The sequence below is a fragment of the Hylobates moloch genome, unplaced genomic scaffold (genome assembly GCF_009828535.3).
Source record: "Hylobates moloch isolate HMO894 unplaced genomic scaffold, HMol_V3 SCAFFOLD_5, whole genome shotgun sequence".
Taxonomy (NCBI): domain Eukaryota; kingdom Metazoa; phylum Chordata; class Mammalia; order Primates; family Hylobatidae; genus Hylobates; species Hylobates moloch.
In genome coordinates this window covers 58,166,941-58,194,326 of record NW_026652280.1, presented here as the reverse complement: position 1 = coordinate 58,194,326, position 27,386 = coordinate 58,166,941, and the positions used below count along the sequence as shown (strand labels likewise).

The following is a 27,386-nucleotide window of genomic DNA, read 5'->3' as shown; positions in this document are numbered from 1 at the left end:
CACAGCATTGGTTAGCTATTAAAGTCTATTGAGGCCAGGCACGGTGGCTCATGCCTGTAATTCCAGCACTTTGAGAGGCCAAGGCGGGCTGATCATTTAAGACCAGGAGTTCTAGACCAGCCTGGCCAACATGGCGAAACCTCGTCTCTGCTAAAAATACAAAAATTAGCTGAGCGTGCTGACGCGTGCCTGTAGTCCCAGCTACTTGGGAGGTTGAGGCAAGAAAATCACTTGAATCCAAGAGGCAGAGGTTGCAGTGAGCTGAGATTGTGCCACTGCACTCCAACCTGGGTGACAGAGCAAGACTCTGTCTCAAAAAAACAAAAATAAAGTCTGTTGAGACACTACGATTTACAGAGAAAGACTGCTGACATCTCAAATCAGGAGACCTGGTTTTAGCCCCAACTGTGTTTTTTGTTTATAATTTTTTGTAGAGATGTTGCCCAGTCTGGTGTTGAACTCCTGGGCTCAAGCAATCCTCCCGCCTCGGCCTCCCAAAGTGTTGGGATTACAAGTGTGAGCCACCACACGCAGTCATGCTTCTTAACTGTATGAAAAAGGAAAGTCATCTCACCTCTCCATATCTCAAGTCCATCATCTGTAAAACTATGCCTGGGCCAAATCAGTGGTTCTCTCCTTGGGGTAGTGCCCCCTCACATTGCTAGGGGGTGCTGGTCAGGGGCATCTGTGAGGACCAGAGAATGCCAAACATTTTAAGAAGTCCAACACAATAAACCCCCAAAATTCAATACCACTCCCATTGCAACACTGTGCCAGCTGACCTTTAAGCCCCTTCCAGCTCAAACATTGTGATTTTGTGTCCTTGTTCCTATTTTGGATTTGAAACCAGTGAAATTTTCAAATATTCCTTGTTATACACAATTACCAGAACTGGGAAGGATACCACTATGCTTCCAACCTCCGGCTGCCTCTTCTTTGGCAACTCTTTATTCATTGTTCACTCTGACACAGGGGCCGGATTTCTTTCTTTGCCCAAAAGTGATATGCCCCACCCCAAAAGGCAGTTTCTTTATAATAGTGACAGGCAGTGTGAAAACTGGGCTTGACATTCTTCTCCATTTGCTAATACGAAGTAAATCAGTTAATTTTATCCTTGAGAGTATTACTGGTATAGAGTAGTGTGTAGAGACTTAAAAAATGATCCTCTCTTCCGTAATATTTATCAACATCTTATATAAACTATGTTTCATAGCCAGCCCATGGAAATAGGAGTTTCCAGTAAGAATGTGTCCTTGAAGACTGTCTTGCAGCACATTGAAGCCACACCAAAAATTGTCCACTATGCAATCTTGGGCATACAGAAATGGAGCAGCAAGCTGACTTCTCAGAGCCTAAAGGCCCCATTCTCTAGGTGTCACGTGCATGATTTCATTCTCCTCAACATAGACTTGACTCAGAATGTGCAGTATGACTTCAACAGGTAAGTCAGGCCTCATGGATGCAGGTAATCCTGGCATCTACTGGTTGCTTCTGCCCAGCTCTAGCCTCTGTAATGCTTTTATTCGTATGTCTTCAATTGAGAAGCTGACTCTTTATGTGGGCAAGGAGAAAGGGGGATCAAATGCCCCAAAGTGTGCCCCTTTATCACCAAACTGACCTAGACCTTAACAGGGGTTACAATGTGAAATGCTTAGAGAAAACACTTTAGCCATCTCATTATTCAACAAGAACTCAAGACACAAAAACTACTGACTCAAGTCCATGTGTGGACCCACAAACATCTGAGACTAAGCCTCCTTCACCCTCCAGACTCAGAAGGAAATCACTTTTCCTGGATGTTAGTAGGATTCAGGGAAATCCTACTGTAGGGAAAAGGCAGCAGATGGGGATGAGCAGGGTAGCCATGGCCTTGCCTCCCAAATAAGTTATGTCCAGGTTCCTACAAAACCTGAGACGGCCAAGCAAGAAGGCAGGAACCATCAAGTCCTTATACCAACCTTACGGTTATAGAATAGCTGCTGCTTTCACTTCTGTTTTACATTTGACAGAGGCCTCATCCTGCTTGTAGCCAGAAATTTAAAGCTGGGAGCACCTCTGCATTCCTGTTCTGCCGGAGTGTATCAAATAGGAATATAGTCCTGTTTTTGCATAGGGATACCTAAAACCTGTGACATAGCTGGGACAAAGATCATCTCACTTTCCCCTTCCTTTAAAGGCTGTAATGCCCAAGTCAAGAGTTTTTCCAGGTCAGTGTTATGAGGGCCAGCTCCACAAAAGCATGGTTGATTATTTTAGGCTCCTAATATCTTGCCACACATTTATTTCTCTGTGTATAGTTATCATGGTTGAGATAGGCCAGCCGAAGAAAACTATTGTTGTGGTTACAATTTAGGTATTTCTGTGAAGATGTTGACTTTAATCTGAGAACGAACAGTAGTGGCCTGCTCATCTGCCGCTTTAATAACTTCAGTCTCATGAAGAAACATGTTCAGGTTGGAGGGCAAAGGGACTTTATCATTAAACCAAAGATCATGGTGAGTACCGCAAGCTTGATTCAAGTGCTGAAAATAAGCACAATGATAATGACTATCTTCGTTATTAGATGTTGGCATTAAGCACTTCCCATTTTATTGGAAAAGTGAAATAACACAAGGGAGTTTTTTTGTTTTGTTTTGTTTTTTGAGACAGTCTGTCCCCTAGGCTGGATGGAGAGCAGTGGCGTGATCTTGGCTCACTGCAACCTCTGCCTCCTGGGTTCAAGCGATTCTCGTACCTCAGCCTCCCAAGTAGCTGGGATTAGAGGTCCGTGCCACCACGCCTGGCTAATTTTTATATTTTTAGTAGAGACGGGGTTTCACCATGTTGGCCAGGCTGGTCTTGAACTCCTGACCTCAAGTGATCTGCCCAGCTTGGCCTCCCAAAGTGCTGGGATTACAGGCATGAGCCACCACATCCGGCCATTAGGGAGTTCTTAATGTCAAATTTTCAATCTCATTTCTGTTAGACTCATCTAGAGCCAAAACATTTGTTTTGACAATCCAACAAAATTGCTTTAGATGTCAGCCTTAAATCTAAGTTTCTTTGGATTTAAGCCTTAACACATCCTTCAAAGCTTTAGTTTCAAGATGGCAAACTTTACATTTTTACATTCTTTTTTTCTGAGACAGAGTCTTGCTCTGTCGCCCAGGCTGGACTGCAGTGGCGTGATCCCGGCTCGCTGCAACCTCTGCCTCCCGTGTTCAAGCGATTCTCCTGCCTCAGCCACCATGCCCCACCACATTTTTACATTCTTTATGTAATACATGAGAGAAATATAAATCAAGATGCCAGTCTGGTCCTTTGCTAGAAGTTTCTTAAAAGATAGTAATATAGATCAAAACTTGTATTACTACCCTTTTCTAAGAAATCTACTGAATCTAGTAATTCACAGCATGGGGGCTACCAGCGGAGCTTAGAAACCTCTTTCTTTGCCATTTTTTTGGTGGGGTTCTGGGGTGGAGTTAAGATGAGATAGGATTTAACCCATACACACTGTAAAAGGCTTCCGATTGGATTTCACAATGTACCTGTTAAATGTGGTAACTTTCAGAGAAGCCTGCTTTCTTCTGCCCTCGCTGTGTGTAACTTACATTAAATCCTATTGTACTATTCCCAAGAGAAAAAAATTTTCAGGACACTTTACTAACATACATTTGAACCTAGCACCCCTCACTGTGCTACTGCTATTATTTGGGGACTGTTAGGATACAATTCAGTGTTTCCTCACCTGTTTAATCCAGTGACAGACAAGTTTCCCATGATCATCTCGGCTCTGATTTCAGGTGTCAGAGAGCTTAGCACCCATCTTGCCCCTTCAATACATCTGTGCTCCCGACAGTGAACACACGCTACTGGCAGCCCCTGCACAGTTTCTCCTGGAGAAATTCCTTCAGCACGCCTCATATAAACTCTTCCCCAAAGCCATCCATAACTTCAGGAGTCCTGTGCTGGCCATTGACTGCTACCTTAACATTGGACCAGAGGTAAAAAGGGTGTGGGGGATACTGTGCTTACCTACATCCATCCATTTCTTTCTCATTTTAGCTGTTTGCAAAAAAGGAGCCTGTGACATGAAATATAAATCAAGATGCCAGTCTGGTCCTTTGCCAGAACTTTTATTAAAGATAGTAATACAGATTAAAACTTGTATTTCTGCCCTTTTGCATACTCACTTATGCAAAGGCTCACACAACATGCAATGGCAGTTTGCTCTCCCCATGCCTATTTTATCTCCACAAATGAGCCAGAGAACATACAACTCAGCTGTCAGCATCTCTGAGAAGCCTACCTCCGTGACTTTGGGCAGCAGTTGCTTGCTCCCACTTCTCTTAACATTCATCAGATTATATTGTAGTTATGTGGGTTTTTCTTCATAAAAGTGTGAGTTCTTCAAAGACACACAATGTCTTAGCCATTGTTTTAGACATACGTTAAGAGGAGCTCAGTGATTATTGAACAAATAAACGTGTACCACCTAAAGCCTTTAGAGGTGGCATTTCTCCACTTTCCACCCCTTGGACTTCTTTCTAAAATTTTTCACGTTTTAGTTTTTTTTAAAACTGCCACTTGCACTTCCAGGCTCCTGCTACTAAGCTGTGCCTTTAGAAATGATTACTGTACTACATCTTCCTTGTAAAAAATGTTTTAAAATGATAAGAAAGTAAAGTCACCTGCCAGAAGAACATTTTGGTGTACTACATTTCCTTCCAGGGCTTTTTCTTTGTACGTATTGAAAAAAACACACATATCCATACACATACTCTTTTAACGCTAAAGTCCAACTGTATTCAGTTTTGGAAACTAATTTTTAAAACTTCACAGTGTAAACATTTTACATTCCCATTTTTATGTTTCAATAATCTACACTGTAGATTGGGTAATGAATTATAGAATTTTAGAAGTAGAAGGAACCTTAAAAACCATCAGATGTAAAGGCCAGGCATAGAAGCTCATGCCTATAACCCAGTACTTTGGGAGGCTGAGGTGGGAGGATCACTTGAGGCCAGGAGTTCGAGACCAGCCTGGACAACATGGTAACACCTTGTCACTACAAAAAATAAAAATAATTAGCCAGGTGTGATGGCGCATGCCTGTAGTCCCAGCTATTCAAAAGGCTGAGGTGGGAAGATCACGTGACCCCAGGAATTCAAGGTTGCAGTGATCTGATTTGTGCCACTGCATTACAGCCTAAGTGACAGAGACCCCATCTCAAAAAAAAAAAAAAACCCACACCCATGAGATCTAATAACATCTTTTACAGTATTTATGTAAGTACTGTAAAAGATGTATGTAATTTACATGTCTGATCCAGATATTCCAATTCCCCTATCCTAGAGTCCAGGGCTCTAGGTATTAACACAATCTCAATACCTAACAACAGCTAACATTTACTGAATACTAAGTTATTTAATTCAGAAAACATCCTATGAAACAAGTACTATTGTTATCTCTACAGATGAGGAAACTGAGGTATAGTGAAATGAAGGAGACTGCTCATTGTTCCATGGCTACTAAATGGAGGAACCAGTATTTGAACCCAAGCAGACTGGCTCATGCATTTAGCCATTCCACTGTTTTAACTCCCAACTATCTTACTTACTTCTCTGTAATTTTTGCAGTTATCATCTGTTCACAGAAGCCAGATAGAACCCAAAATTTAAATTCATGCAGTCTTTTTTTTTTTTTGAGATGGAGTTTCACTCTTGTCACCCTGGCTGGAGTGCAATGGTGCAATCTTGGCTCACTGCAACCTCCACCTCCAGGGTTCAAGCGATTCTCCTGCCTCAGCCTCCCAAGCAGCTGGGATTACAGGTGTGCACCATCACGCCTGGCTAATTTTTTTTGTATTTTTTAGTAGAGATGGGATTCTGCCACGTTGGCCAGGCTGCTCTCTAACTCCTGACCACAGATGATCCATCCACCTCGGCCTCCCAAAGGGGTGGGATTACAGGCGTGAGCCACCACACCCAGCCCATGCACTGTCTTAAGCTTCCATCCAATTGAAAATTTAAGTATATCTAAATGGAAAGCTGGTCAAAAATATTTCTTATTCTCACCAATAAGGCAATCCAAACATTTAATCTTTCCTAAGTATGCTTTTTTGTGGAAGGTAGTTTTTTAAATTTGATAAGACTCTTAAATGAAAGGGCTTGTTTCTTACTACTAATTTGTCTCCTAATAGTCCTTTATTATGAGAAATAAATAAGAGAAGCTTTAAATAGGTTAACACTTGGCATGCTACATAAAAGAGGCTGCAAAGCTTAACTAACCAAGCCATTTAAGTTAACATTGGAAAAAACTCATCTCCTTTACCTTATCCTGAAATAGACAAAAAGGAAGGTACTGACTCCTCATTCTGCTGAACTGCAGATATTTTGCTTGCTCTTGAAATGCCCATGTTATTTCTGCTTGATGATTTCAGGTGGCCGTATGCTATATCAGCTCCAGACCCCACTCCAGCAATGTCAACTGTGAAGGGGTGTTTTTCAGTGGACTCCTTTTGTACCTCTGTGACTCTTTTGTAGGTGCTGATCTTCTTAAGAAATTTAAATTTCTAAAAGGTAAGTCAAATTTAGTATCTTGCTTGTAATTGCTATTGGTTCCCACTGAGCAAAATACAGAAGATAAAGATATTTTTAAAAAGAACTTGAGACCAGGCATAGTGGCTCACGCCTGTAATCCCAGCACTTTGGGAGGCTGAGGCGAGTGGATCACGAGGTCAGGAGATCGAGACCATCCTGGCTAGCATGGTGAAACCGTCTCTACTAAAAAATACAACAAAAATTAGCCAGGCATGGTGGTGGGCGCCTGAAGTCCCAGCTACTGGGGAGGCTGAGGCAGGAGAATGGCGTGAACCCGGGAGGTGGAGCTTGTAGTGAGCCGAGATCGTGCCACTGCACTCCAGCCTGGGCAACAGAGCGAGACTCCGTCTCAAAAATAAATGAATAAATACAAAATCAGCCGGGTGTGGTGGCACATGCCTGTAATCCCAGCTACTCAGGAGGCTGAGGTGGGAGAATCGCTTAAACCCGGAAGGCAGAGGTTGCAGTGAGCCAAGATCGCGCCATTGCACTCCAGCCTGGGCAACAACAGTGAAACTCCATCTCAAAAAAAAAAAAAAGAGAGACTGGTCTAAGAACAAACTAAGATTAAACATCACAGATAATCCTTATAAAATGACCTTTGAGATCAGTGAAGAAAGTGAGGTTCAGAACACTGTGCAGCATGAGAACAGGGAGCGGGGTTGTGGGGGGACTGTGCATTCATTCGTTCACTTATTTATTTATTTAGAGACTTATTGGGGATGGGGGAATGGTAGATTTTGCCTCCCAGGAGACAGAGACACTTCTGATTGTCACACTGGAGGCTGCTGCTTGCTGGCATACAGTGGGCAGAAGCCAAGACTGGAGGATGTTTAGATTCTAAACATACTACAAGACACAGAACAAGGCTAGCTGTGACAGCTCACGCCTGTAATCCCAGCACTTTGGGAGGCCAAGGTGGGTGGATTGGCAGAGCTCAGGAGTTTGAGACCAGCCTGGGCAACACTGTGTAACTCCGTCTCTACTAAAATACAAAAAATTAGCTGGGAGTGGCGGCGTGCACCTGTAGTCCCAACTACTTGGGAGGCTGAGACAGGAGAATTGCTTGAACCCAGGAGGCGGAGGTTGCAGTGAGCCAAGATTGCGCTACCACATTCCAGCCTGGGCAACAAAGCAAGATTCTGTCTCCAAAAAAAAAAAAAAAAAAAAAGGAAGACACAGAATAGCCCCCACAACAAAGAATTATCCAAGTCCAGTAGCGCTGAGGTTCAGAAACCCTAATCTAGGAGGAACACATGAGAAATATAACATTAGTTATCACAGGGAAGAGGGAATGTGGTTGGAAGATTACTTACTTTATACTCTTTTAAAAATTACTGAATTTGGGCTGGGCGCAGTGGTTCACACCTGTAATCCCGGCACTTTGGAAGGCTGAGGCAGGTGGATCACGAGGTCAGGAGATCGAGACCATCCTGGCCAACATGATGAAACCCCATCTCTACTAAAATACAAAAAAAAAAAAAATTAGCTGGGCCTGGTGGCACACGCCTGTAGTCCCAGCTACTTGGGAGGCTAACGCAGGAGAATTGCTTGAACCCAGGAGGCAGAGGTTGCAGTGAACCGAGATCGCACCACTGCACTCCAGCCTAGAGACAGAGCAAGACTCCATCAAAAAAAAAAAAAAAAATTACTAAATTTGCAAAACTACTTAATAAAATTAAACAATTCTGGTAGTTTGCTTATCCATCTGTTGGTTCTCAGATGTGTTAGCTTAGGAAATATAATCAGAGATAAAATTCTTTATAAACTCAATCCCTGAGCCTAGGACATATTTCTGTCTTTTTTCCTGAAGGTGCTACGCTGTGTGTCATCTGCCAAGACAGAAGTTCCTTGCGCCAAACAATTGTCCGCTTAGAGCTAGAAGATGAGTGGCAGTTCCGCCTCCGGGACGAGTTTCAAACTGCTAACAGCAGTGATGACAAGCCTCTCTACTTTCTTACTGGACGTCATGTATGAGCTTTTGAAGAGACCAAAAACAGCAGAAAGATGCCTAGGTGGGATGGGACAGAAAAAATTTGAGTTTTTTTTTTCCTTTAAAGTACAATCACTGTGAAGCAAAGTGCAACATATTTGTCTAAATTCTCCAAAGAACTCCCCAAATCCGATCCAGGTCTTTGGGGACATCACTTTCCTTCAGTTCCAATTACAGGACCCTTAAATTCAGGTAAACTCTACCCTAGGCAGTTATGCAATTACTTAAGATACGGTCTGCCCATGGGATCCTGAGGAGGATATACTTTGGAGAGTGAATATGGAGTTTGCATTATTTTTTTCTATTACACTATGTTAGGGGGAAACTGACTGTCAGGATTAACTAGCCTGAATGTGTTACATGAGACTCATGCCATTGGTGTGGAATTAATTGAAGATTAACGTTTGAGGCCTGAACCCTCAGTTTCTCTTCAGATCTGTACTTTGGTACAGTATTACTCAGGGGTTTGAAATGATAGAATGTAGACGATATTTGTATTTAAAAAAATAAGTAGCTCTGTCTTTCTCTGTGCAGTGTTAGTTTAAGATTTATAATCTTCTATGTATTGAAACTTTTGGCAAAATTTCCACAGGAGTTAAAAGTTTACTATTTAAACTGAACAAACAAATCAGTAAATGCAGAGCAGGCATTGTGTGCATTTATGCATCTTCTCCTAGCCTAATTCCTTTGCTTTACCCATTCTTTAAATGTGTTTCCAGTCTTTAAGAATATCTTATCTATGAGACTATGGAACAGTGATTAATCTTTTGCAAGAACTTGATTAAGTCAGTTGAGTTAAGCTTTCAGCAGGTAACCTGCACCCACCATTTGGTTAGAATTAAGCAGTTGGCACCAGCAAACCTAAATGTCAGGCTGAGGTTCTGTTGCAGAGTGAAACTAGTTTGCTTCCTTTCAGGGACTCAAGCAAAGCTTCCTTTAAAAGATGCACTAAATATTACCACCTTACACAGACAACACCACAGAAATTGCCGAATTGGGAAATTGAGCCATAGAAAGAGAAATTTTTTTTACTTAATCTTACCAGTGACTCTTGTGAGGAGTAAGGAAGACTCCATTAAGAGTCTTTCTGATTCATTAAAATCAGCAGGGGGTGTTTGTCCAGTATTAGCAATGGGAGGCATATGTTTCTACAGATTTCTCAAATATTTTAATCAAAAACATTATTTTTAGAAAGTGTTCTAGACAAAACTAAGTCTTAGAAATTTACTCTTAAATTACTCCAGTTCTCATCATTGAACAATCTCTTCAGAGTTTTCTCATTAGCCCATATTTACTACTTTATCCCCACTTCAAATGGCCATTTTTACTTGAATCGATCTTGTTTGTGACCTGAAACTACTGAGGGGCCTACTAAGCCTGCATTTACTTAGAACAAATAGTGTTAATTGACCAGCTTTATTATCTTATGACAACAAGGAGTTTACAAAGCTAGTGAAAACATGGAATGTATTAGACTAAAAATGGTTTGCAGATCTCTTGGTTTTAATATAGCTACTTATAATGCTTTAACTGTATTTTGAAGTGAACAATTCCTTTTAACCCCATTTTTAATTGTCCTTCAAAGAGGACCTGCCTTATATATGCTTTAAAAAATACTCCTTAATTTTAGTACAGCAGAATTTTTGGTAAAGAGGTATGTTTTGAAGCAGTTTGGTTTAAATATGAATGTATTTCACTTGTTCCTGTTTTGTTGAAAGGGCCTAATGCAAATAATACCAAGAAACCCACTGTCTGTGCAATATTCCAATAACATTTACATAGGGCAAATAAAATACTTGAAAGAATTCTAAAACAATTGTACCTGGGGTGGATGGCCTCTCAGGGTTTCTTCTGGCTTTATGACTTCATAGTTTAAAGAACTTTTTTTTAAGTAGTTACATCAGATGCAGGTACTCCATTAGTTAGGGCTGCACTCTGAAAATTCAAATTATTATTATGAGCTCTTAAATACTATTTAACTCTGTGGAAGAGATAGATATGCCAGAATAAAGCCAAAAGACCATCACCCCCATAATAGAGAAACTGACCTGCCTATTCTTTTCAAAGCCTATCTTACTAATGTTTGGATCTTTTAAAATCATCTTATCAGTATAATTCTTGAGTATGTTAGGTCCTTCTTTAAGGATAAAATTGCACAAGCACAGGACACCATGATTTGTGTATATATATATATCCTAGTGTGTTCAGCTTTAAGCTTTGCAATCCCTTAGGACACTGATGTGGGATGAATGGATTCGCTAGGCCCACACAGTAACTCACCTGTAGACGTGCTGAACCTCAGCATGTATGACAGTTCACACAGGTTAATACTGAATGTAAACTAAAAACTAGAAGAGAATTGTTGTAGTCAATTTTTTTTGGCTGTAATTTATGCAATTGCTTTTTGTGATTTTTAGAAAATGGGGCACCTGTGTTACTTTATTACTGTAAAATGTTCTTAACCAAAATTTGGTGAATTTCACTAGTCTACCTCACATTTTGTTAATGATTCAAAATTGTCTTGTGTCTACTGTTATGTTTTGTCCTTTGATTTAATTTGCTTAATGTATTAAAGTTATCTCCCACCCCCTCCAAAAAGTTATTTTTTCTTCATAGTTTTCTGTCATGTTAAGAAAACAAGCTCCCTGACTCTGGCAACGTCCTAAAAAGGCTGGAAGTCACATTATAGGTTGGACAACCAAGATTAAAGAGATGTTTAAAACATACATAGTAGATCCCAATCTTTTATTTGACAGACTGCAACTACACTCACTTTGATGTCCTTTTGGAAACAGAACTTTGGGTTGCTAAAACTAATACAAGGTGCTATTGTTAACTTGCAGTTAAAACTTCTCAAACTTTTTGAGAGCGTCTCAAAGTTGCTAGAACTATGTAGTATGAAGATGGTGTTATTGTAGTATGAATTATATCTTCTTAAAAATTTTACCAACTTTTGAGAATAACTTTGTTGTCCCAGAAAAATGGCTTTCAATCTATTAATAAAGTGTAGTAAATTAAAAGAATTTGACATAGATTCCATGAAAACAATCTTCTAGGCCAGAGAACCCTCAGGAAGGGCAACAAATATTTGTACGTGTAATGACAGACTTTCAGAGGAAAGTCAAGACTACTGGTGTTCCACTATACATTCCAAAGCAGCTGCCTTGAAAAGACTATTAACTGTGAAACTGACTGCTGCAACATCACACTAAACTACTTAGGCCTGAAACAACATCCAGAGAACGAACATTTCTCAAGCTTCTCTTTAGACACAGAAACTGGAAACTGGTCCTTAAAGCTTCCTCTGAGACTAGGAGAATTACTACTCTAACACTGAAACCTTGGCTTCACTGAAAACAAAACAACAACAGTAAAAATACTGCTAAAGATGACTTTAGGAATTGCCTCTAAGGCCAATGAAAAAGTCATTCACATAATAAATTCACTGTGCTCTCAACTATCAAGTGTTGCGTTAAAGCATCTACTTCAGTGACTATGACAATAGATGCTTATTAAGTTTAAAAAAAAAAAAAAGGCAACACCCGTAAGTTGTTTTCTGACCACTTCATTCCAAATATTTTATTTTTACTAGTCCAATGTATTTTATTTTTACCAGAAGGTTGGGGGGTTGCTAAAAGACAGAACTCATCCCTTTTTCTGCCAAAAGACTCAAGAGCCATGAGAAAGAAAATGTATGTCTAGAGTCACTACCCTAGAAATCAACTCAGCAATCTCAACCCTAGCTGCAATGTGGATGGGCAGGAATACAGTTGTGTTCCCATCCAGAAGGGTAAGACTCTATAGCTGGGCAGCCGTGCAAAGTAAACAAGAACAATTAAAATAACACTGCAGGTTTGTTGTACTCACTGACTGTCCTTACAACAGTCAGGCTTTCAGTAGACAAACCAAGTTCACTCTTGCGTATTATGAAGTAGTAAAATACTGCTTTTAATTTGTGTGTCCATGCAGGTAAAGGCATCATCCATAAAATCTTGTAGTTCCTGACTATATTTGTGGCTCTTACAATGTCTCTATGCTAGACATTTTTATAAACAACCAACAACTATATGAGGGCTGCTAACAAAAAATTTATAAGCACCTTTATATAGTCAGCAATTACAGGCTCACCTTCTTCTGCAGTCTGTGGCCATTAGTGTATACTCACTGTGTCCCTGCTGCCTCCACCACTCCACTGAGACTGCTCTTTTCCTAACATCACTTGGGCTCTCTTCAGTCTTCACTTGTGGTATGACAGGGTTGACCATTCTTTGATTCTTGACATTTTTCCCTTGGTTTCTACCACTCTCTTCTGGCTCTCCTACCTTGCTGCTCACGCCTTCTTAGGCAGTCTTCTTTGAGACTCTTAAATGATGGTGTACCTCACAACTCTCTTCTACCTTCCCATTTTACAAACCCCAGGGTGACCTTCTGAACCTTCAAATAAATAAGTAAACTCATAAATTTGTTTCTCAGTTAGAACCTTTCTCAAACTCTAGATTCACATATCCAATTGTATACTAAAAGGTATCTCCACTTAGAGATTCTACAACCACCTTAAAATCTTGACCAAAACTGAGGGCATCCCCATCCAATCCTCCCAACCTAATTCCCCTGTATTCCCATCTGTCAATCTAACTCAGTTACCCAAACCAAAATACCCACTTACCTTAACCTCTTTGCCATGATCTTTTTCTAGTTGTTTATAAATTCCTATCAATTCAACTGTGTCAGTTCTTCAATTTTATCTTTTCAATGTGTATCTGTCTCGTCTTCATCTCCACATCACAACTTTAGTTCAGTATTTCAACACTTTTCATATAAACTGCTCTTAATTATCTTCTAAGTTCCAGATTCCTCCATTATAAACCCTACCTCATAGGACTGTCGTAATGATTACATAAAATAATGCAGCACTAAACACACAGGGTCTGACACATAGCAAACACTCAAATGTTAGGTATTAACTAATAATACTATTCTTAGAGAAATACCTAAATTGTAAAATTTGGGAGGCTATATCTTCAGTATAAACCTGAAAATAAACTGGTTTCTCAGTAATAGTAACATTTCAACCAACCACCCAATATACCCTCCCCTTCCACCTTCAGGTCGCCTTGAAACCAAGTCAAAAGTAGTCAAAGTAGTATACTATTGTTTATGGAAATTGGACCTGTATTATGAGGTTAACAGTTACTAGAGAGTCTACACTATATCCCAAAATTTCATTGTTTTTTTTTTTTTTTAAAACCATGGTACCTGTCAGGCAAACAATGAGACCAGGATTGACTAGAAGAGTCTCAAGCCCAAAGGGAAATGATAGTATCAAAAGCTAGGGCCAGGTGCAGTGGCTCACACCTATAATCTCAGCACTCTGAGAGGCCGAGGCAGGTGGATCACATGAGGTCAGGAGTTTGAGACCAGCCTGGCCAATGTGGTGAAACCCTGTTTCTACTAAAAAATACAAAAACAAATTAGCCGGCCGTGGTGGCAGGCGCCTATAATCCCAGCTACTCTGGAGGCTGAGGCAGGAGAATCGCTTGAGCCCAGGAGGAGGAGGTTGCAGTGAGCTGAGGTCATGCCATTGCACTCCAGCCTGGGTGACAGAGTGAGCCTCTGTCTCCAAAAAAAAAAAAAAAAGCTAGACCAGCATTATGAATCACAGGGAAATATTTACCGTGCCCTATCATTCTACCCATACAAAATGTATAGAGTCTTATATCACTCTAGAAATTTTTTTTTTTTTTTTTTTGAGGTGGAGTTTTTTGCTCTTTTTGCTCAGGCTGGAATATAATGGTGCAATCTCTGCTCACTGCAATCTCCACCTCCCAGGTTCCAGCTATTCTCCTGCCTTAGCCTCCCGAGTAGCTGGGATTACAGGTGCACACCACCAAAACCAGCTAATCTTTGTATTTTTAGTAGAGACGGGATTTCACCATGTTGGTCAGGCTGGTCTCGAACTCCTGACCTTGTGATCCGCCCGCCTCAGCCTTCCTAAGTGCTGGGATTATAGGCGTGAGCCACCACGCCTGGCCTAGAAATTTTAAAAGCAAAAATTTATAGGGAAATAAAATGTATACCTGTTAATTTAAGGCCCTAAATTTTAGCCAGTTTTCAACTGAGATATGATCATTTCAGCTCATAAAAATAACCTAAGTTGAACCATAGTGGTAATTCATTCTTGGGCTGTGGGCCCTTCATTTATTTGAAACATAAAAGTACCACGTTACTAAAATAATCAGAAAGGATTTTGCCTTTGGAGATGAAGTTCAGCTGATTTGCTGCTGACATAATGATCCTTTGGCGAACTGGTGGAAACTGCCTTTAGGAAGCCAATGTTTTAATCATATTTCAAGATATCAAACCAAAAAAACACCCTGAAAAAGCACAAATGACAACACACCATTATCTCAGTTAGTACATTGGTCACTTAGAAAAAGCTATCAAGTATTTTATTATTTTTATTCTACATTATATACAGGTCATAAAAGGCCACAGCAGTTTTTCAACATATAAACCCTTTAAAAGTAGAGGGCACTATGAAGGATAGACAAGTATCAAAATGAAGTCCAGTAATGAGGGCATATACTCAGTGCAGTATTTCTGAGGAATAACAAAGCAGATACCGAGTCATCCATACTTTGCTTCCAAGTATTCTATAGGTTTTTATAAACCTCTTTGAGATTTGTTAATAGCCTAGGTGTGCCAAGTTGCCATTTATTTTAAAAGTGAAATCACAATGAAAGAATAATGAATCTAGGAGAGTACCTTTCCTAATGCTTGTCATTTACAGCTCTCCAAGAAGGAAAGCCTCAATTCTTTACCACTTTCTACTTCCTCCTTCCATCAAAGATAGGAAAGAGAAAAATCAGGAAAAAAAAAGCTCAATATTCTAATTCTTCCTATCTAGCTGGAGCTTTCCTTTTCTATAGGAGTTTCTTCAAAGTATAGTTCAGGCCTTTTAAAAATTAGCTGCAAATTCCAAAACACTTAATATTGCACCCTCCTTGAACAGTAACTAAAAAAATTGATTTCCACTCTGTGAAAATACAATCTTTAAGCCTATCACTGGTATCAGCAGATCAATATAAAAAAATACAGTACCAAGCTACACTGGTATATTTCCATATTAAGAACTTCAAAATATACTTATCACTGAGACCATAGTCCTTGCATTAGTTTTCAGTCCACTATGAACAATTATCTGCTGCATGTAAACATGTCTAAATAACTATAGATAAAATACATCAATCATAAATTTCTGTAAAAGATAATAAAATATCTTCTTTAAAAAACAAAACAATAAGCTATTACTGCATTGTTTCCAATTTTATGAAAATGGAACAACCATATGGTTGTTGCCAGTCCTGAGTTCGTTGTAATAAAAATGGCCCTAGTTCCTGGTTAAAGTCAGCAACCAATCCATTCTCTTCAATAGATGTCTTCTAGTGGTGTAGGCAAGAATTTGTTTTACGTGCTATTCTGTCCATTAATAAAATTATATACCAGAAACTGACCAGTGCCACAGTACTGTGTTGCAAACAGCTTTCCATCAGGAGTGGGATCTGAGAAAGCAATTTCTTCTTTGCTCAAATATGAGCCATATATAAAGTTACTCCTATTAAAAAAAAACGGGGGGGAGGGGTTAAGTGTGAAATGTTAAAATTCTTTCTAATCATTAAAACTGGAATAACCTGTCAAATACAATTTGACGAAAAAAGCTTTTTAGGTACTGTTGTATATGCTCAAAATTGTTGAAAATAATTATTCATCTATAATATCAATAACCTGAGGTTAAATTTTAATAAAAGCAACAATGTAAAAACATTTACCCAACATCTTTTCATGATAAAAATATTCAACTAAGAGTAGAAATACTTCCTCAATCTGATCAAGAGCATCAAGGAATATGAGAGTTAATGGTGAATGACTAAAAACTGTTCCTCAAAGATCAGGAATAAGAGACGACTACTCTCACCTCTTCTATTCAATATTGTATTGGAGGTTCTTGTTATGAGGAAAAGAAATAAAAATCATCCAGATGGGAAAGAAAGAAATAAAACTATCTCTTTTGCAGATGAAAAGGCCTTGTTTATAGAAGATCCTAAAAAATTCACAAAAACAAAAAATCTAATAAACGAGTCTGGGAAGGCTGCATATTCAAGATTGATATTCAAAAGTAAACTCTATTTCTATACACTTGTAATGAACAACCTAAAACTGAAATTTAGGGGGAAAAATTCCATTTATAATAACATCGAAAAAATTAAATACTTGCCAGGCACAGTGGCTCACACCTGTAATCCCAGCATTTTGGGAGGCCAAGGTGAGAGGATTGCTTAAGCCCAAGAATTCAAGGCCAGCCCAGGTGACATAGCAAGACTCCGACTGTACCAAAACAAATGAAATTTTTGGCAGGCACATGGCTATGGTCTCAGCTACTCAGGAGGCTGAGGCAGGAGGATTTCCTGAGCCCAGGAGGTTGAGGATGAAGTGAGCTGTGTTTGCACCACTGCACTCCAGCCTGGGTGACAAAGTGAGATGCTGTCTCCAAAAAAGAAAAAAAATACTTGGGAATAAATGTAACAAAAGAAGCATTAAGACTTGTACACTGAAAACTATTAAACATTGCAGTAAGACATTAAAGACCTAGGACCAGACGCGATGGCTCACACCTGTAATCCCAGCACTTTGGGAGGCCAGGGTGGTTAACTGCTTGAGCCCAGGAGTTCGAGACCAGCCTGGGGAACATGGCAAAACCCCATCTCTACAAAAAACAGAAAAAATTGGCCAGATGCAGTGGCTCACGCCTGTAATCCCAGCACTTTGGGAGGCCGAGGCGAGTGGATCACTTGAGACCAGGAGTTCGAGAGGTGGTGGGTGCCTATAATCCCAACTACTTGGGAGGCTGAGGCAGGAGAATCATTTGAACCATGGGAGGCGGAGGTTGCAGTGAGCAGAGATCACGCCACTGCACTCCAGCCCGGAACAACAGAATGAGACTCCATCTCAAAAAAAAAAAAAAAAAAAAAATTGGCTGACCTAAAAACCTCTTTTGAATAATTAATTTTAACCTCCTTCATTAATCTTTATCAGAGGTACTTTATAGGACAAAAAACAAAACAATTTTTCTGAGTCTCCCCTTTGATATCTTTGACAGTCAAGTGATAAAAGAAAAACTAGTAAGAGATTTCGATAGTTTACAAATAATATTCTTGAATTAAGATAAATTTCTCTAAAAGCTGAACTCCCAAGGAACTTTCCACATTTCTTTGGTTATATTTAAAATTCTTCAAAATGAAGCACAACTTGAAATAGGCAGGTTATTTTGGCCTAACATCATAGTTACAAATAAGTCGAAACAGCTTCATATTAATAGTGTTTAGCCTATAGTGCTTTCTTCCTCCTCACATTAAATTCGCATAAAAAGTACTTACAGATCCAATACGCTGATAATCTCATGCAAAATTTACTATTAATACAAATAAAGATTATACACGTTAATTAAATGCCAATCTTTATACTAAAGTTCTGCCTAAGTCCTAAACTACTAAAAATGATTTAAAGGATTACATTCAAGTTACCTTAGGCATTCAATCATGCGAGAAGCAATTTTCTTCCGACGCATCATGCTGAATACCCATATTCGACTGATCCCACAGATTGCAGGCTCTGGTAATGTTGAGCAGCACCAGGCTTTTTGCCTTTCAAATCTGACTTTTTCTTCTTCTGACCTGATAACTGGAAGTTTCTCTTCTATAACTCTGTAGCCCTACAGGTGTCAAAAATGGGGAAAAAATTTAAGTGAGATTATTAGCAACTAATACTGATCTGGTCGAGGAGGTTATGACATTTGAATGGCTTAACAAACTATGGGGCCACTTATGCTTTCACTCTCATTTTTAGGAAACAGACAACCTGGATCTGCATTCTGTTCCAGTTCACTTACTAGCTGTATGACCATGAAAGTAAGTTACGATTTCTCTAACCTTTGGGTTCCTCACTGGAGATATCCATCATCTCTCATTTTGAGAGATTAAACCAAGTAATATATACAAAGTACCTTGCCATCATGAGAAGCCCCCCAATAGGAACTGAACATCAGTTCTCTCTACCTCGCGCACTCCAAGAACCAGCAAAAGTACATGTTAAGAACACAGCAGTAAGTGTTTCTGTGAGTGCTGTCACAGTTCTAGATTTCACAGTTGTACAAGAACTGAGACTAGGGATAGCAGAGAAATCAATAATTTAAAAAGGCATTTCATCACACTGCAATCTTTTTTTTTTTTTTAAAGTACCTTAAAAAACATGTATCTCTTTTATGGTGGCTGTCTTTATGGGGAAAAAAAAAAAAGAAAATAAAAAATATCTCTGCCAGTCTAGCTGCCAAAAAATAACACAATTGTTTGTTGTTGTTGTTGTTGTTTTTGAGACAGAGCTTCTTCTGTCGCCCAGGCTGGAGTACAGTGGTGCGATCTCGGCTCACTGCAACCTCTGCCTCCTGGGTTCAAGAGATTCTCGTGCCTCAGCCTCCCGAGTAGCTGAGATTACAGGCATGCACCGCCATGCCCGGCTAAGTTTTGTATTTTTAGTAGAGATGGGGTTGAACTCCTGGATTACAGGCGTGAGCCACTGTGCCCAGCCATGACTAGCCTTCTGATGGGACAAGATATAAAACTTAAAAGCAAACACACAACACAGTTACGAGCCAGCAAAAACAACCCTAACAAACATTACATAGTTATCCTTCTAGTCTAAACATCGCTATAAGTCATTTATGGATCTAGGTAGAATAGAACTTTAAAAACACAATAGTTTGCACTATGTAAAATTAACTCAATTTCAGTACGGCAAACTTCTATGAGTTAGTCAATTTATATCAAATTAATTCCCCCAAACTACCCTATCAGTTACTTATTTAAATCAATGTTGTTGTTATAGCAAGGTTCATAAGCACTATATAATAATTTCAGGCTGAATATTTATTCATTTATTATTTTTTCTTAAGAAACAAGAGTCTGGCTATGCTGCCCATGCTGGAGTGCAGTGGCTATTCACAGACACAAACATAGCACCCTACAGCCTCAAACTCCTGGGCTCAAGCAGTCCTCCGATCTAAGCCTCCCAAGTAGCTGGGACTACAGGTGCCACCACACCCAGCTGAATTTTTAAAACATGTAGCTTAACATATATAGAGAAACTCCTGCAAACTTGCTTTGACTTTTCACTTTTTTAGAAAATTTTATGACCAAGCATACAGCTGTGCAAGCAGCTATTAACCCACTTATGCCTAGTGTTCCATTACTGGAACACTAAGCATGTGGGAGTTATTTATATCCTACTGCTCAAGGTCATCACCAAGGTCTTATTTTTCACTCATGCAAAAAATCAAAAAATTGTTGCAACCTTTGGCATAAATGAGTTAATATGCTAAAAGACACCATCTGAACAGTAGTCACACACAATGTACACTGAGTTCATGAGCAAGAACTCAGCTGGAAAAAGACAGAATTCAGGTCTGCCTCAAAGTGAGCATTATTAGGGAGTCCAGAAGCTTCTGTTCTCTTAGGATGGTATCGGCAGTTTCTACTAACACTCATAATGTAAACATACATGATTCCATTGTTTGTTTTTTGTACAAATTGGCTCCTAAACACAAGATAACTACTCATTTAGAGTTCAACAAAGGAAGTGGTGATCTATTCCAGCTGTGGGCCTTTTTTTTTTTTTTTTTTTGAGATGGTGTCTTGCTCTGTTGTCCAGGCTGGGTTCAGTGGCACGATCTCAGCTCACTGCAACCTCTGCCTCCCAGGTTCAAGTGATTCTCCTGCCTCAGCCTCACGAGTAACTGGGATTACAGGCACACACCACCACATCTGGCTAATTTTTGTATTTTTAGTAGAGACACAGTTTCACCATGTTGGCCAGGCTGGTCTCAAACTCCTGACCTTCTGATCTGCCCACCTCAGCCTCTCAAATTGCTGGGATTACAGGTCTGAGCCACTATGCCCGGCAGTGTGGGCCTTTTATAAAGGTACAGATAGTAAATATTTTAGGCACTGCAGTCCACCTGGCCTCTGTTGCAACTATTCAACTCTGCCTTTGTGGTACAAAAGTAGCCATAAATATGTGAGCCAAATGGGTGTGAGTGGGCAACAATAAAACTTTATTTACAAAAACAAGCTGGATTTTGCCCACTCTAGTTCGCCTAGCCTTGACTTACTCCAGTGCTAGAGGAACTAATAGAAAAAGACATTACATTGGTATCTAACATGGAAACTTCCAAAATAAACTTTGATAGTATTCTGATTTTTTTTGGCGGGGGGGGGGCGGAACGGAGTCTCACTCTGTCATCCAGGCTGGAGTGCAATGGTGTGACCTTGGCTCACTACAACCTCCGCCTCCCGGGTTCAAGCGATTCTCCTGCCTTAGCCTCCTGGGTAGCTGGGATTACAGGCGCACACCACCGCGCCCGGCTATTTTTTTTTCTTTTTTTTTTTTTTTTTTGAGACCACGTCTTGATGTGTCACCCAGGCTGGAGTGCAGTGGCACAATCTTGGCTCACTGCAACCTCTGCCTCCTGGGTTCAAGCAATTCTCTTGCCTCAGCCTCCCCAATAGCTGGGACTACAGGAACGTGCCACCATGCCCTGCTCATTTTTTGTATTTTCAGTAGAGACAGGGTTTCACTGTGTTGGCAGGGCTGGTCTTGAACTCCTGACCTCGTGATCCACCCACCTTGGCCTCCCAAAGTGCTGGGATTATAGGCGTGAGCCACTGTGCCCAGCCTGATGGTATTCTGATTCTATAGAATTTTTATCTTACTGACTTGAGAAACTAATTCCCATGCATAACCACTACTCCACTATGGTAAAGACTCACACATGGGAATTCTTGCATTAAAACTGCTCCTTACATAAAATGGAGACAAATTTATCAGGATTTATGTTATTTGGGATTACGTTGTAAACTCATTAAACACCAAATTACTTAAGAACACTCTTTAAAAATCACTTACCCATTGGATATGTTCCGCAATTAGGCAGCCAACTACTTTTTTGTCATTGGAAATGAAGAGAAGTGTTTTAGTTCTGGAATAGCACATTAGTGGAGCCTGTTGAAAACCTAAATCATTGTCAACCATCTCTCTAATCTCGTCAACCTGCCAAATAAAGAACAGTAATTATTTTTAAATGAAAATATTATATACATGTAAAAACACACTATTTCAGTTCAGTAGATCAACTTTATTCCAAGCAGGGCATCCTCTAAAGAGTTCTTTTGGGCCGGGCGCGGTGGTTCACACCTGTAATCCTACCACTTTGGGAGGCCAAGGCGGGTGGATTGCCTGAGCTCAGGAGTTCATGACCAGCCTGGGCAACATGGTGAAACCCCGTCTCTACTAAAATATAAAAAAATTAGCCAGGCGCCGCAGTGTGCGCCTGTAATCCCAGCTACTCTGGAGGCTAAGACAGGAGAATCCCTTGAACCTGGAGGCAGAGGTTGCAGTGAGCTGAGATCGCGCCATTGCACTCCAGCCTGGGTGACAGAGCAAGACTCCATCTCAAAAAAAAAAAAAAAAAGAGTTCTTTTGAATGACTATACCGATCAGTAACTGTTTTTTAACCCCTTTGGAACACTTTGCGAAATGAAGGAAGAACTGGAGGGGAATGCCAAACCCAACAGTCAAGAGGAACAAGAGGGATGGGGTGAGAGCTCCTACAACAGATCATTAGAAACATTAAGACTTCCTATTAGAAGTATCTAATTTGTGAATTGAAGAGAACTTCACTGAAATCTTAGCCACGCAAGCCACTTTTCTTCCCAACCCTTAATTAGTACTCTCATCGGTAAAATGAAAGTGAGTATAGAGAAAAGGAACTCATGTTTACTTCCTATCAACCACTTATAGGCCGGACATTATTCAAAGCACTTTACAAATATTTCACTTAAATCCCACATTTCTTGGAGGTTTATGGCTCTTCACCTTACATATGGAAGAAATAAAACTCAAAAGTTAAACAACTTTCCCGTGTCAGATATTAGACATCTAGAAAATCAAGCAGCAGAGTCACATGTGAACCCAAAATGTTACTATGGCATCAAACCATGCTTCTTGCAGTTTAGCTTCTAACTGACCAAAGTCAAACATGGTAAGCTCAAACTGTTTGCAGACAATCAAAATTAAGACCTCTGTAGGTACTCAACCATTAGTTCCTTCCCCAGTTAAAAGATACTGCAAACAAAAGCCAGAGAGCAGTGGCTGATGCCTATTAATCCCAGCACTTTGGGAGGCTGAGGCTAGAGGAGTTCAAGGCCAGCCTGGGCAACACAGCAAAACCCATCTTTACAAAATTGTTTTATTAGCCAGATGTGGTGGCACTTGCCAGTAGTCCCAGCTACTCAGGAGGCTGGGGCGGGAGGGTCACTTGGGCTCAGGAGTTTGAGGTTACAGTGATCGCACCACTGCACTCCAGCCTGGGTGACAGAGTGGAATTCTCTTAAAAAACAAAACAAAACAAAAAAACTAAAAATAGAGTCCAATAACACTCATCTATGTTATTAAGTCCTCCTAATCCTGAGACAGCATCCTACAACTCCTAATTCCTAAAGACAAGTGATTCACAATTCCCTAGATTTAAATTTTTAACCTATTATGGGTTACTAAGATTTTGTTCTGATAAACTAAAATGAGGAAATTAGCATCTACTGAGGGTTCCTTCTAAGAAAAGTCTGGTTGCCACATATGGTAGTGTGGCAAAAGTTCCCACTGTGCATTTCCAAATGTGAATAGCTGGAATTCCAAAAATTCATTAATTTAATTTTCATTTAAGTTGACCCTTGAACAACAAAAGTTTGAACTGTGTGGGTCCACTTATATGTAGGTTTTTTTCAATAAATATATTGGAAAATTTTTTGGAGAATTGTGACAATATGAAAAAACTAGCAGATGAACCACGTAGCCTACTAACATCAAAAAAAAAATCAATAAAAGGTTAGGTATGTCATGAATGCATAGAATATATGTAAATACTAGTTTAAGTATGGGTTTAATCAATTATTTATGTTATCAGTAAGGTTACCAGTCAACAGTAGGCTATTAGTAGTTAAGTTTTGGAGGAATCAAAAGTTGTACTTGGGCTGGGCAGGGTGGCTCACGCCTATAATCCCAGCACTTTCGGAGGCTGAGGCAGGAGGATCCCTTGAGACCAGGACTTCAAGACCAGCCTGGGCAACATAGTAAGACCCTGTCTCTTAAAAAAAAAAAAGTTATAGTTGGATTTTTGGCTGCATGAGAAGGCGGCACCCATAACTACTACACTGTTCATGGGTCAACTGTGGTTAATCACTGATCCAACATTAATTCAACAATAATTTACTATTGTGCAAGAATCAATGTTTCAAATACAAGACAGGTTGGGCATGTTTACATGTCACTGTAAATACTATTTGTCTATTCTGTTAGGCAGCAGTAATATGAAAGCTTATTTGGGTATCTAAGATTGTCCATTCGGATAAACAGAGTATCTAAAGTTAAGAACCAGAAAATAAACTTACATATTTTAAATAGATTATTAGCTAAACTTTCAAATAACAGGCGCAAAGTATTTTCCTTCAACCAACTTTTCAGGTGAAGTATTCTTAAGTTTAAAGAAGTCCAATTGTTAACCTAGAAAAAAGTATAATAAACTGTTTTCCTCTTGTTTCCAGACATTTGGGATACACTCTGGTATAATTACTAAAGTTTTTCAGATAAACAACTGAACCCATTGCTTACATTATGAGGTATTTCTTCTGAAAAAGCATCCAGAGGTTGAAGAAAAACATACTGAGTATATTATTTGAAAGTGTAATGAACATATTAAACTTATAAGTTTACCTTATGGTTCCTGATTTTTAAAATAACCTATATAATAAAATGGTTCCAAGATTCATTATCTGGTTCATTTCTCAACACAATAAACTCTCTGAACACTTGAAGTATAGAACTCTAAGTTAGACTAACACCTGCCTCACACTAGATAAGATAAACTTTTATGTTTCTGCATTATATTTATAAACCGGAATATATCCTTATATCTTAAAAATATTATAAGATTAAGTCATGTTTAATTTCAGGTTTACTATGACCTACTTAGCAATCCCCTTCTGCAATGAGCTTTTATTTAGAAATTTTCCCTTAGAATGAAACTTTACATTTTATTAATTATCCAAATTATTATAATTCAGCTTTTATTTCTGATCGTGAAATCTTTTAGTTGGCATTATTCACTTAATAGAAGATAAGCATATCTACTTTGGCACTCAAATTATTAACTACTACTAATACAGGACAATTTAGTAATAATACTGGACAGTACTCAATTCATTTAGAATTCATATACTGGACACACTACAAAGTTTAACATAATTTTTGAATTGGGTTATACCCTTTAAACACTTATTTCCTGTTTTCAGAATAGGTGTTTAAATATACTATGCCAGCAATCTGTTATCCTCTTAAACTTAACTGCAAAATGGGCCAGGCGCAGTGGTTCATGCCTGTAATCCAGAGGCCAAGACAGGCGGATCATGAGGTGAGGAGTTCGAGACCAGCCTGGCCAATATGGTGAAACCCTGTCTCTACTAATAATACAAGTTAGCCAGGTGTGGTGGCACACACCTGTAGTCCCAGCTACTCGGGAGGCGGAGGCAGAAGAATTGCTTGAACCTGGGAGACAGAGGTTGCAGTGAGCCGAGATCATGCCACCGCACTCCAGCCTGCGTGACAGAGCAAGACTCTGTCTCAGGAAAAAAAAAAAAAAAAAAAAAAAAATTAACTGCAAAATGATATTATCCACTCTACATGAAGTTTCACCGGAAATTTACCTTTTTCAGGGCATACTTTGGGTCTTCAGGAAGAACCATTATTATCCTGCCATCAGGGTATTCAGCCAGAATTCTTTCTTTCTTCCAGCCCTAGATATATATATGTATATATATATATATGTAAAGTATGAATTTTATGTATATTCTATTCATTATATCCACGTACAAGATAAAAAGTACATAAATTTGTCTAAAAATTGCAAACATGAAAAATATATGCTCATTAATGCTTAATAAAGCATGATAAATCGGCTATTTTGTTAAGTATACAATAGGTACAAGGAAAGCTAATTTCTCTCTACTACTCATTCAGATATATCTAATACCACAAGAGTATTTCTAATTTATCATTTCCCGTTTTAAATTAATTTTGAAAGCCACAAACCAAAAGCAAGCCCCTTAAAGTCAGTAATTCCCAGAAACTATAACTCTCCCAGATTCTTGATAAAAGAATTAAACTCTTATATTTCATTGGAACATGGTTACCTCCACAAACAAACACTCCAAGTTTTATGTCTGGCATGCCAAAGACCTCCAGGAGGTTTTAAATGAACTGATTTGCATGCAGTAGCCCAGTATGAAAGGAATAGTCTTATGCTTATTGATCACAACTACCAAAGCCACAAGAAGGAGACTATAAAAAATATAACTACCTTCTAAGAATCTAATAGGGAAGGAGAAGCTACGTTGTGTGTATCTGAAGTTAAACATACTCAAAAAAAGAGAGGTAATAAACTCTTCTTCAGATCCACACTCGTGGTGATTAATGAGCAGAACCTGCATAAAAAAACAAAACAAAACAAAAGCCACTTAAATCTAGTAAGATGGGACTGAACCAGAGGTTAAAACTAGGAGCTTTGAAGTTCAAAATATGTACAGAAGGAATGAGCTTAACTAGTTGTTCCAGTTGTCTTAACCCAACCAACTTTACATAAAAAAGCCTTTCCAGAAGCCATTTAAACTTCCAGTAGAGAAAACCACCATATTTTTTCTGATGTTTCTTCTAAGAACACAAAAGCTCAATGAAACCAATAAAATGGCAACTAGATTTCTTTAAAAATACACTATGGCAAGTATGAAAGCAGATTCATTTTCTTAAACCATCAAGAATTTTTTGGAGGGGGGAGGGTAGAAAGATCATAGTTGGGAACAAAAATTCTAGTTAATAAGCTTGGTATATGTAACAATTTAAATTAAAATATTTAAAATCCAAAATTTGTTTACATAAATAGAGTACTCAAGTTAAATTCAGATGATTAAAATTATGATTGGTAAAATGTTCTCAAGATTTGAAAAGAAAGGAGCAGAAACAATAGCCACAGAAGTCTTTTCTTCATCTAAGAAACTAAATCTGTAGTTCTTCAACGTAAATAAGGTTTTAAAAAAGAAACTTAAGGCCGGGTGCAATGGCTCACGCCTGTAATCCCAGCACTTTGGGAGGAGGGCAGATCACGAGGTCAGGAGATCGAGACCATCCTGGAAACCCCGTAGCTACTAAAATACAAAAAATTATTGTATTTTTAGGCGGGTGTGGTGGCACGCGCCTGTAGTTCTGCCTACTCAGGAGGCTGAGGCAGGAGAATTGCTTGAACTCGGGAGATGGAAGTTGCAGTGAGCTGAGTTCGCGCCATTGCACCCCAGCCTGGGTGACAGAGCGAGACACCGTCCCCCAAAAAAAAAAAAAAAAAAGAAAGTAAATCTGAATCATATACAGCTCTGAATATAGGTAAACAATTTTTAGAAGATTTACAAGATATCACCTCTTTAAAAACAAATTTCTATTAGTAATGTTACTTTATGAAAAAGCTTTTAAATTTATGAATCTATTTTTAATAAAATGAAAAGAGATTTTCACTTTAAAACATCAAAAAGACCTAAAAATGTAAGTAACCTCAAGTTATAAGAAAACCATTCTTCCTGAACTGAATCATCTAAAGACAGTTCCAT

General features: G+C 39.1%; 2 protein-coding genes across 7 annotated transcripts in view; one reads left to right on the top strand and one right to left on the bottom strand.

Moving 5' to 3' along the window:
* Nucleotides 1-27,386, top strand: part of GREB1L (GREB1 like retinoic acid receptor coactivator) — a 242,900-nt gene that overhangs the window by 139,742 nt on the left and 75,772 nt on the right. Inside the window, exons 29-34 of the mRNA XM_058438566.1 lie at nucleotides 1,214-1,441; nucleotides 2,354-2,495; nucleotides 3,783-3,983; nucleotides 6,422-6,560; nucleotides 8,395-8,596; nucleotides 18,478-18,539. Of these exons, the coding sequence (XP_058294549.1) occupies nucleotides 1,214-1,441; nucleotides 2,354-2,495; nucleotides 3,783-3,983; nucleotides 6,422-6,560; nucleotides 8,395-8,558 (874 nt within the window). The 3' untranslated portion in view covers nucleotides 8,559-8,596; nucleotides 18,478-18,539. The remainder of the gene's footprint in view (nucleotides 1-1,213; nucleotides 1,442-2,353; nucleotides 2,496-3,782; nucleotides 3,984-6,421; nucleotides 6,561-8,394; nucleotides 8,597-18,477; nucleotides 18,540-27,386) is intronic.
* Nucleotides 14,742-27,386, bottom strand: part of ESCO1 (establishment of sister chromatid cohesion N-acetyltransferase 1) — a 76,774-nt gene continuing 64,129 nt past the window's right edge. For 2 of the 6 annotated variants that reach the window (XM_032152668.2, XM_032152669.2), the window contains exons 9-12: nucleotides 25,440-25,529; nucleotides 21,589-21,732; nucleotides 18,156-18,343; nucleotides 14,983-16,189 (exon numbers count right to left, since the gene is read on the bottom strand). In XM_032152668.2, coding sequence (XP_032008559.1) covers nucleotides 16,042-16,189; nucleotides 18,156-18,343; nucleotides 21,589-21,732; nucleotides 25,440-25,529 — 570 coding nt within the window. In that variant the 3' untranslated portion in view covers nucleotides 14,983-16,041. Of the gene's footprint in view, nucleotides 14,949-14,981; nucleotides 16,190-18,155; nucleotides 18,344-21,588; nucleotides 21,733-25,439; nucleotides 25,530-26,092; nucleotides 26,217-27,386 lie in introns of those variants that run through there. The other 4 variants (XM_032152670.3, XM_032152667.2, XM_032152671.2 and 1 more) reach the window with 4 other exon arrangements.